The sequence below is a fragment of the Solanum verrucosum genome, unplaced genomic scaffold, assembly GCF_900185275.1.
Source record: "Solanum verrucosum unplaced genomic scaffold, falcon-dt-bn FXZP01000253.1, whole genome shotgun sequence".
Taxonomy (NCBI): domain Eukaryota; kingdom Viridiplantae; phylum Streptophyta; class Magnoliopsida; order Solanales; family Solanaceae; genus Solanum; species Solanum verrucosum.
In genome coordinates this window covers 1,888,872-1,899,874 of record NW_026019984.1, presented here as the reverse complement: position 1 = coordinate 1,899,874, position 11,003 = coordinate 1,888,872, and the positions used below count along the sequence as shown (strand labels likewise).

The 11,003-nt window shown below is 33.0% G+C and overlaps 1 protein-coding gene across 1 annotated transcript; it reads left to right on the top strand.

Moving 5' to 3' along the window:
* Positions 1 to 3,300: 3,300 nt before the first annotated feature.
* LOC125818289 (rho GTPase-activating protein 5) lies at positions 3,301 to 9,343 on the top strand. The gene is made up of 5 exons (XM_049497834.1): positions 3,301 to 4,137; positions 6,111 to 6,231; positions 6,353 to 6,472; positions 7,968 to 8,198; positions 8,554 to 9,343. The coding sequence occupies exons 1-5, from the start codon at positions 3,719 to 3,721 to the stop codon at positions 9,127 to 9,129; spliced, it is 1,467 nt and encodes a 488-aa protein (XP_049353791.1). The 5' UTR covers positions 3,301 to 3,718; the 3' UTR covers positions 9,130 to 9,343.
* Positions 9,344 to 11,003: the final 1,660 nt, after the last annotated feature.

Genomic DNA, 11,003 nt, shown 5'->3' with positions numbered 1-11,003 from the left:
ATTTTATAATATTTTTTGTCATTATTTATCGTGTGGTGTAGATAATAAAAGGATAAAAATTGTCATCTTTAAATTTGAAACGCGTGGAGCACAAGTGTCTTTGTTTCTCACATTTCACGTGTCTTTTTTTTTTTTTTGGTTATATATAATTCAATCATGTTAACAAAAGTCCAAAATATTACTAACTTTTAGTAATATTCTTTTTTATCCTTTAATTATCTTTTTGTTTCTTTTGATTTTATATTCGTTTTGTTTAAAAGTATATCCAATTGCTACCATTTTTGGTTAATTTCAATTTCATGTGTGATTACTCGAAAGTATTAGTGATTTTGGATAGTGATAAAAGGATAAAAAGAGAATCTATATAATTAAACACACTTCACAATTATTATTATTATTATTATTATTTGTACTTTTAAAATATTACTATTTTACCACTAATTAAGAGTTTTCTACTTATATATTAAGGAAGATACACTTAATTAGATACATGTAGTTTTACTACCAGTTACACTAAAATAGGGAGAGAGACGAGCGAGATTTGTTACTTATATCAAATTCACTTTGATACAATGTAACTAGAATAAATTACATCTAATTTTGACATTATATATCATGAGATACATGTATCTAGACATATCTGAATGTGTCTGAATATATCAAAATTTGATAAAATATGTAATATTACAAATTAGAATGTATCTTAATAATTAGCTCATAAATTAGTGAAATTTATGTAAAGTTTTCATAGATAAATGGACATTGGTATAGTGAGTTGATAGTTATTTTAGTTCAAATGAATGAGGTTATAGGGGAAAAATAATTTAAGCGACATTTATGATGTTAAGGGCACATATAGATTGATAGTATAACATTAAGAATATATATGGATGATAGTATGATAGGGCTCATCCATATAGACGATTTGTGATCGATCTCTTTCAATATTTTATGAATTGAGTTTATAGCATAAAGCTTACCTAGTGTGATTTATATTTTATGTGTGGTTTGCAGACTATTAAATAATAAATGATTTATTCAGTGCACATAAAGTGCTCAAATGTTCACCCGAAAGATAGAAATTGTTGCAGATATTATAGCAATAACAAATTATCTTGTCGTTTCGGAAAAAAAAAATCAATAGTAGAGGATAAATATGACCCATTTAACTTGTTTGTTTTTTTGTTAAAAACGATTCAACCATTTAATTAATGGGTCTAATTGATTAAGTTATGTAATAAAGTCTTTATATTATAAAAGATTTTTACAAAAAAAAATGACGTTTACCAAGTCTATTTGTCTAATCCTAACGTTACCGTGCATCATTATCAACTATTGTCATTGTTGTTTATCATTACCATCTACATAGTACAACTTACAATCACAATATATCACCAACCATTTTCATTATTTATCACTATCATTAACGATCACTATTTATTATTCACCACAATTATCAATTGTGTGTCATCACTAACTATCACCACATCACTACTAGCTATTGTCTAGACTCTATCATTAGCCATCATCTTCCGTCGACATTTGTGATTATCATAATTTATTATTTAATATTACGATATATTTTGATACAAATATTTAGATTCATATATCTAAATTTTAATACACATATTAATATATAAATATATATTCAAATTTAGACATTTTAAATTTAATAAAAACAAATACAGCTCAAGTCCCACATAAACAAAACTTAAATTGAGCTACCCAACTAATAAACATAAATTTAAATATGTTCTCCAAGAAAAGCACTATTGTATTTTAGTAAAAAAAAAACATTAATTTATGGGTGCTTCACCAAATGGAGAAAAACATTTAAAAAATAAATGATGGCTTGAAAGTCACTCCTTAATTCTTTAAAAAGCTTCATAAAACAGTTTCAACTTACAACTTAAAAAAGGAGCAAAGTTAGTAATCTTAGGTTATAAGATACATAATAATTAAATTTTGGATAATGTTGAACAAAAATTAATTGTTATTGTTGTTATGAGACCATCATGTCTTAATTGTTTGGAATATAACTTAGATTGTGAAATATATGTTTGAAGGAGGTTAATAATTAGTCATTAATTGAGTGGAAGAATTATGATGATATTTATAGAAGATCAACAAAAATAACTATGTGTTGATTCTAAAAAAGATTGGAATATTTTTTATCGAGATAACATAAATTTTTTAACGGCTTTTCTTTTTCCAATTAATAGATTACTTGTTTTTTTTTTAAAAAATAAGGCTTGGTGCTTCTAAAGTGACAAATGAGTTGCTAGGAAAAGGTTTTTTGATTGAATTAAAATTGTGAGATAGTTCGATTATCTAGATCTGTATATCAGCCTAGAGTAGGTTTATGACTCGTGAATTGAATATCTCTTAGTTCTTCAAAAAAAATATATTCTTCTAAATTTAATAAATACTTATTCATATTGAATAATTATACCAAATCAATTCAACTTATCTCGTTTAAGTAAGTAAAAATATATACTAATTAACCATGATTTGAGTAATAAAAGTCTATTTGCAAATTATAAATACATTTCATGCATGTATTGATTTAGGGTAAACATTAGATACGTGTGTAAATACTATTTACTTAAGAATATGATCACGTGATAATGACTTGAGAACTATAAGATCTCGAGTTTAGATTGAAGTGAACAATTCACTAGGTGATTTTTTTTCCATATTTGTCAAAAGCTTTGATGGATAAGCTTACTTAATATTTACGTTGATAAAAAATAATAGGTACTCATAAAATTGTTTGAGGTACGTAAAAATAAACCTGAACCCCATAATTATTAAGACAAAAACACTTAACTGTGATAACTACACGTCCATTCAAATCTCTTTTACAATAGTGTCATTTATTTTAGTAATTTTTTATTGTTATATTAAAATACAATTATAAAAAAAATATAATATAATATAACAAAACATAACATGAAAAATTGATTTCACAAATAAATATAATATTATAATAAAATATTGTTAGTGAAAAATGTGACTATAATTTATTATGAACATTGAGTGTTATTAATATTTCTTTTTCTTCAATGCTCTTTAAAGTAAAGTTTTTTGTTTCTCTCTATCATATGTATATTCTCCTCAAAAACTCTAAAATGAGTTAAAAGCTTACTTGGCAACACCCCATTGGCCATTCAAGGATGACACCATTGTGAGAAGCAAAATTAAAATTCCATAAATACCCCTCTTTACTTACCCCCGCCCCCCTTAACCCTACCCCACCCTCTTCCTCCATCATCTCCAACAAAAAAACTATACTGATTCAGATTCAAGAACCCCCCACCCACTAACCCCAAATCAAGAATCTATATATATATATATAGGAAATTTGAAGAAAATATAAACAAATATAATCTTGAAATCCAACTTCACAGCAAAGCATTTTCCCTTTTTATCTCTATATATGTAGTGTTAAAAAGACTGTGTCTTTGTTGCTTTTTCAACGCGCCATTAAAAGGGCTTGTTCAGAAAACAATAAACAATATGCTAGAGTTCATGATTCTCACGTCCCACATCTCTTAACTTGAGAAAAATTCAATCTTTAACCCCATTTTCCAATTTTCTTGAATTAGTCTTTACTGGGGTTTGTTGATTCTTGCGATATCAATCCAAGAATCTGGAAAAAAATCAATTTTTTATTGGATTCTTGGTACATTTTTATAGTCTTGTGTAAAGGGTAACCATGACAGAAGTCCTCCACTCTTCTTCTCCTTCCCCTTCTTCTCCTTCAATATCTACACCTACCCACAATGGGACATTGTTTGTAGAAGAAATTGGGGGTTCTGAGGTTGCTGTTTGTGATTCTGAGGAGGAAATAGGTGAAGGGGAAGAAGAAGGAGAAGAAGGGGGAAAAGGGAGAAATCAAGAAAGGGATCATTTGTCTTTGTTGGCTCTTTTGGTGACATTGTTTAGGAAGAGTTTTTGGTTAGCTTGCAAAACGGATAGGGGAGGAGGAGATCTGTGTAGTGGTAGGGGTATGGAGATTGGATGGCCTACTAATGTGCGTCATGTTGCACATGTTACCTTTGATAGGTTCAATGGATTTTTGGGTCTCCCTGTTGAATTTGAGCCTGAAGTTTCCAGAAGGGCCCCCAGTGCTAGGTACATTGTTAATTTTTTTTATTCTTGATGAGCTTTAACCTTAATTGTTATGCACAAAATTGTGAACATTTTGGTGTTGGTATTGTAGTCTTGATATCCTTTGAGCTGACAGGATTTAGTGATTCATCATTTTGCTAATGTGGATCAAATGCTTTAGTCTTATGCTATTTGTTTCCTATTTTCATTGCCATTGTGAAATTTTGGAGGAGTATATATATATAGATAGATAGAATTTATAGTTAGTTACTGGAGAGCCTCTTTCTGAATATAACTTAGGTTTGTGTTGAAAGTTATAAGCGGATAGTTGTGTTTTCTGCTGTCTCATAACATTCAGTTTTATGTATACTGTTTACGTTTGATAGAAAATCCAAACTCACCTCAATATGGAGTTTGTGTAGTCATTTAGTATCTTAACTAAACTGCTTCTGTAAATGGAATTCAGTTTATAAGGGGGTACTTATTACTATTTAATAGAGATTGAAGAAGTCTTCTATTTCCCGATGCTGCATTTATTACATGGTTTTGAGTGCATTTTGGTTTTCCATGCAGCACACCTTTTTACTTGATCAGCTCATTGTCATTTGCCCATTCAGGCAGATACCATTTGATACATCATTCAAACTTTATCTAATGTTAGGTGGGAGTGAATGTGAGGTTGCTAAAGTCCAATATATCTACTAGATGAGTGTCACTGAAATACTCATGTTAAAGATGGATATATGGTGATACTAGATTAGACACAATTAGAAAGGACCACATAAGAGGTGCAAGTGACACACATAAGTGATAAACTGAGAGAAGGTAGCTTGAGGTTACGTGGAGCCCTCCCACTTTCATTAGAGTTGTGACTTCCTTTCAGCTTACCAAATGAGTTTTTATCTCGTCATTTGCATCCAAAAAGAAGTTCCATCGGACCCTTTCTAGTTTTATCGGTCATCTCATTTCTCCCTTTTGCCAAGTACCTTTTCTGCCACTTCACTAACCTTTTTGAACTCTTTTAATCTACACTGATTATCCTTCTGTGTGAAAAGTCTAACAGTAGACTTAGATAGGTTATTGAGATCGATCCAATCTTGCAGTTGAAAACAGAAAACCCGAGCAATTTGTTTAGTGTTCTCCACTCCTCACACTTAGATGACTTCACTTGTTTAAGTTGATCTCTAATAGCGTCACTGTTCGAAAATACATTATTGCCTTCATGTTGGATTTATGCCACTTCAATATTAAAAAACACAAGTGTATCGTATATAAACAATGAATGGGAAATCGTCCTACCTTGCTCCAAAACCCCTCAGGTAAAACACTATTGCATCTTTACATACTTGATTTTTTTTGAAATGTTTTACTTGAACCGGGGTCTATTTCAAACAACCTCTCTATCTTCACAAGGTAGGTGTAAGGCTTGCTACACAATGCCCTCCTCAAACCCCGCTTGTGGGATTACACTGGCTATGTTGTTGTAGTTCATTAAATAGCAATTTTTTTTGTAAGTTCTACTAACTTCCCCGGTTTTGATTTTTAATCCAATATCAGTGGAACTGGAGGCCTACTATGGTGAGGATATTGTATGATCTTGTTAGATTGACAATGTAATGTATGACCTGAGTGATTTAAACAAAGTGTAATCCAGGGTTTCATTAAATGCTTTAAGATTTTGGTTAATTTTGTGGCAACATATTCTGCTCTAGCTATTAGACCTTGAAGATACCTTATCATAAAGAAGTAAACCTTGAAAATAATTAGGATCTCTTAAAAGCATCTTCATGAAAAGAAACTGCTAAAAGGAAAAGAAAAAAAAAGGAACTGCTAAAATTGCACTGTTCTGGTTCACAAGTCACTTAAACTTTCTGAGGATAGAATATTTGTATAAATTAGTCATGACATTACTACTATTACATGTGATGCAAATTTAAACTCTTCCAGAAGTATTATTGCATCTTGCTGTGCTAATAATTTTGATATTCCATCTGTAGTACCACTGTATTTGGAGTGTCAACGGAGTCCATGCAATTGTCATTTGACTCCCGTGGGAATAGTGTTCCAACTATTCTACTTCTAATGCAAAGGCGTTTGTATGCTCAAGGAGGTCTACAGGTACATACTGTGTGTTGTCTCAGTCTTTAGAATATTTTAAATCTTGCATTTACAATCAAGGATAGGTGCTGTCACTTATAATTATTCATTATTATATCCAAGTTGTTTTTTATGTGAGCAGGCAGAGGGGATTTTCAGAATAAATGCTGAAAACAGCGAGGAGGAGCTTGTTAGGGAGCAATTAAACCGTGGAATAATTCCAGATGGCATTGATGTACATTGTCTGGCAGGTCTCATTAAGGTATGTCTCTTCAACAACACTCTTTGTATTAATCTTCTCCAGTATATTTCATCCTTTGTATGCACACTGAATAATGTTGATGTAGGCATTCATTTCACTTCATAAGATATCATTCATGCTTTGGTAAATCTGCTATGTGCTACAAATTACAAACTCATGATTAAAAGAAATACTTCGATTTGAGAGCATATAATATGGGACCTTGCTCAAATTATGCTGCTGATCATGGTTGAGACTAGTATAAATGTATACTGCTTGTTGCATATAAGGCACATCCGCGCCTGGCAAAGTAGTGATGATCCTGATGTGGATTTTATTTGTTAAATATGCCCCCACTCCAAAACAGAAGACATGAAGGCAATTATACACATGTAATTCTATGGAGAGTAGGCTAGAACCGGGAGGGGGGTTTCAAAATCAGTTCATAAAAGCATGACACTTCTAATCCTCTTAGGTATAAGCGGTTATTGACCCACTTATTATTAACTCAGCTCATTACTTAGTCTTGCTGGCAGACTTTTATAGTGAGCCTTTGTGGCGTACCTCATAGTAGACTGAGAGTTCGGTTTATTTGTATATAGAGATTCATAGACATATGATCATGTGATATAAAGCTCTCAAGGCGGGGAACTCATGCTTCTCATTGTTCTTGATTTTGTAATAGAATGGTGGTGAGCTATTTGTACTGAGATATAGTCAATGTGAAGTTGGTTATAAATACTATCCTGATCTTTTCTTGACCATTTGTGGGGGGCAATACACAGGTAACTCAAGGCATGTGACTTTTGATCATATCCTAGAATTGATGAATATATAGAGATTTAGATTTCTGTTCTGAAGCCTTGTGTTGATGATGATTGACACAACTTAGCTTTTCCACAAAATTGCCTACGCTTGCCAGAGGTTCACTGAGAAGAAAAAATAATAACCTTGAAACCTATGGCCAAAGTAGTGGAAGACAACAAATAATCAGGGATCATATTTTGGAGTTCTATAAAAGAAATATTCAGTGAGAAGGAAAAATTGAGGCCAAAGTGGATTGCGTCAATTTATAAAAATGTCATTCCTTTTCTCCGCTTATAAAAAAAAATCTTAGCTTTTTATTAGCTATTCATATTTTACCAATTGGCTGCTTGATCATGTGATGGATTAGTGAAGGCAAACATTTATACACTTGTAATTCTTAATATGCCCCTAATTAGTAAAAGGTGGACATGATTTCACCTTATGATGGTGTTGCAAGTTTCTCTCACTAAAGTGACTGTGGTATCACAGGCTTGCCATTAGAACTTCCTTTTATGTCCTTGACGTTTATGGTTATTCTGTGAAGAAATGTCCTGTGATGTTCTGCTGTAAATGTTGCAGTTACGTTTCATGGTTTCTATGGTGTTAGAGTGCTTGCTTCATCATTGCCATGATTTGGATGTTTCTTCTATTAGATCTTTCTCTCTTTTTATTTTGCTTATCCTTGATCTGACATCATGTAACTTAACAGGCTTGGTTCAGGGAACTCCCAAGTGGGGTGTTGGATACCCTTTCTCCTGAGCAGGTCATGCAATGCCAGTCAGAAGAAGACTGTACTGCACTTGTGAGACTTCTGCCACAGACAGAAGCTGCTCTGCTGGATTGGGCTCTCAATCTCATGGCTGATGTTGTCCTGGAGGAACACCTGAACAAGATGAATTCGCGCAATGTCGCAATGGTGTTTGCTCCTAATATGACACAGGTGGGCTACTGGTCTCTCAGATAAATTGTTTGCATTTTCTCTTGGTAGTCGACATAATTTTATTTAGTAAACCATCAACTCCCCATCCGAAAAAGAAAAAATAAAGGAAGGTACAAAATAGCAAAATTATAACTAACAAAGGGAGGAGGAGGGGGTTCCCTCCTCAATACTCTTGTAAAACATCCATGGGGCAATTTGCCATCCATAAGCTGAGATTTTATTGCAAAAAAACAAATAGAGAATGAGTTGAAATCTGCCTTCCATAAACTGTTCTGATTCTGTGGATATCTGGCAACCTATACCCCGCTAATGGCTGGATCAGTATAATAAGTAATTTTTAGCTTCTTCCTTGCAGATGGCAGATCCATTGACTGCACTGATGTATGCTGTTCAAGTAATGAATTTCTTGAGGACACTCATCGAAAAAACTTTAAAAGATAGAGAAGATTCCCTTGTTGAACCAGATTCTGTTTCTAACCTTGATCGACCTGATGAGTATGGTCATCAAAGTCCACCACAATTCTCTCTGGAGAACTCCAATGAATCAAACGAACTGACTGAGCAGGCGTTCACTGTTGAAGAACCTGATTCAGCCAGTGCTTCTGAATCTAATAGAGTAGATAACATCACTGATGATGAATATCTTAGTTATGCAACTTCTTCAGAGGAATCCGATGACAGTGTATCTTGTGAAACTCCTATCCATGTTAATACGAAGGCAAGAAAAGCCTGTGTGACGAGAACTCCAAATCTTGAAGAGGACACACAAAGGATAGGCCAATCGAGTGATTCTAATCAGACAAAGGATGTTCTGAAACTTGATTTAGAGTCAACCGCGGTTCAGTCTCTGGGAAATGACAGTAAATCAAAAGGAATAAGCAACTTGATCCGTATAAATTCAATGATAGAGAGGACTGAAGCTTGGCGGTGAATAGAGCTGAACTGAGCAGCTTTCTGTGCTGACTAAGATGGTAACAGTTTCTGTTTGGTTGTGATAAAAAATGTGAATGCTAATAGTTCATGTATGTTGATCTAGTTTACACTGTGGTTGATTTGTTTCACTGGTTACGGTTTGATGTGTACATTATACTTTCTGCTTTTCTAAAAACTAGAACGCGAATATGATTTGATCTTCACTTGCACAATGTGGATGTCTATTTCCTTGCATACCTCATTGTCTAATCTGTGCGGAGGATCACTCCTTTTACTTTTCTTGTGATGAGTTGTCTTTGGTATGCATGTTAGAAATGTTGATGCTTCCAGGACCACAAACCAAGATAACATTTCTGAAATTCGGATGCTATAACTTTCTCATATTAGCAAAATCTGATCGACGAAAAACACCCTTAACAAAAGGGAAAAGTCATTGTGTTGGTTGGAAGTTGGGACCAGTACTTTTATGGCACTATTGTAGTTGCCTCACATTGGATCCACTGGGAATATACTCAGCTAGTTGAATGTGAAGTATGTAAGTACTAGTTTAGGATGTAACTTGAAATCCAGTATTTTTGCCAATCAAGTAAGAAATCAAACACAGGATGTGCTAGTTATAGGTGTATAACCTTTCAACAATCACATCAAAGTTACTTATGGATCACTACTTCAAGTTGCTGAGGTCCTGAGCTTTTTTTAGTGCTGTCTTGCATATATATGTAAGTGGCGTCCTGAGCCATAGTAGAGACCACTTGATTTTTCTCATTTGATGTATCTTGTAAACAAATAAATTAGTGTGTTTACTTTTAGGTCCAATATGATTTATATGATAGTAGAAAATATAGAGAACTTTGAGATTTACTCAAATGGAACGATATGGACAGTGAGGATCATACAGTTGATTCCAAATTTACTTGAAATTAAGGCGTAGTTTTTAAAAGTATTAGTAGTTTTTTTTTTTATTGGTAATAGTAGCTTTCTAGCCCGCTTGCGTGTATCTTGATATTCTACTGACTATTTGGTGCACCTCGACTACTTTACCGAGGACTTGCTACCTCTAACTAGTGCAAGTACCATGTAACTCTAGCCCACCAAAACTTAGGTTATTGAGAAGAAATCACCTAGTACTTTTTTTTTGTCACCTCTAGAACCCTATCTCTAAGATTTGCACCAAAGTTATTGACCACTAGATCGTACAGTAGATTCCAAATTTACTTGAGATTAAAGCGTAGTTGTTAAAAGTATTAGTTTTTTTTTTTTTTAATATTGATAATAGTAGCTTTCTAGCCAGCTTGTGTGTATCTCAATATTCTATCGACTATTTGGCGCACCTAGACCGAGGACTTGCTACCTCTCACTAGTGCAATTACCATTAACTTCTAACCCACCAAAACTTGGGTAAATGAGAAGAAATCACCTAATATTTTTTTGTCACCTCTTGAACCGCATCTCTAAGATTTGCACCTAATTTATTGACCACTAGACCATATTTTCAGATGCGTCATTGAAGTTACAAATATTAGAGTTATGGTGTATTTGGTACAAAGGTCTAGAAAATGTATTTCAATTTTCCCATGTTTTACTGGCCAAAATTTCTGAAAATATAGTATAGAAAAAGCAAGTTCCTTAAAAAAAAAAAGGAAATAACTTTCCCAATAAAAATAGAAAAAACAAGTTTCATAAATAACATTCAATACTAATTATCTCCTCCCCACCCTATCCCTTTGCCTAGACTATACATTCATACTTCGATACAATATTTTTTATTTACTTACCGAAACACCAATAAATAAGTAAGAAAACCACTTGGAAAAAATATTGTCCATTCATACCAAAAACACCCTTGATACAAATTTATCATTCTCAGTCTCT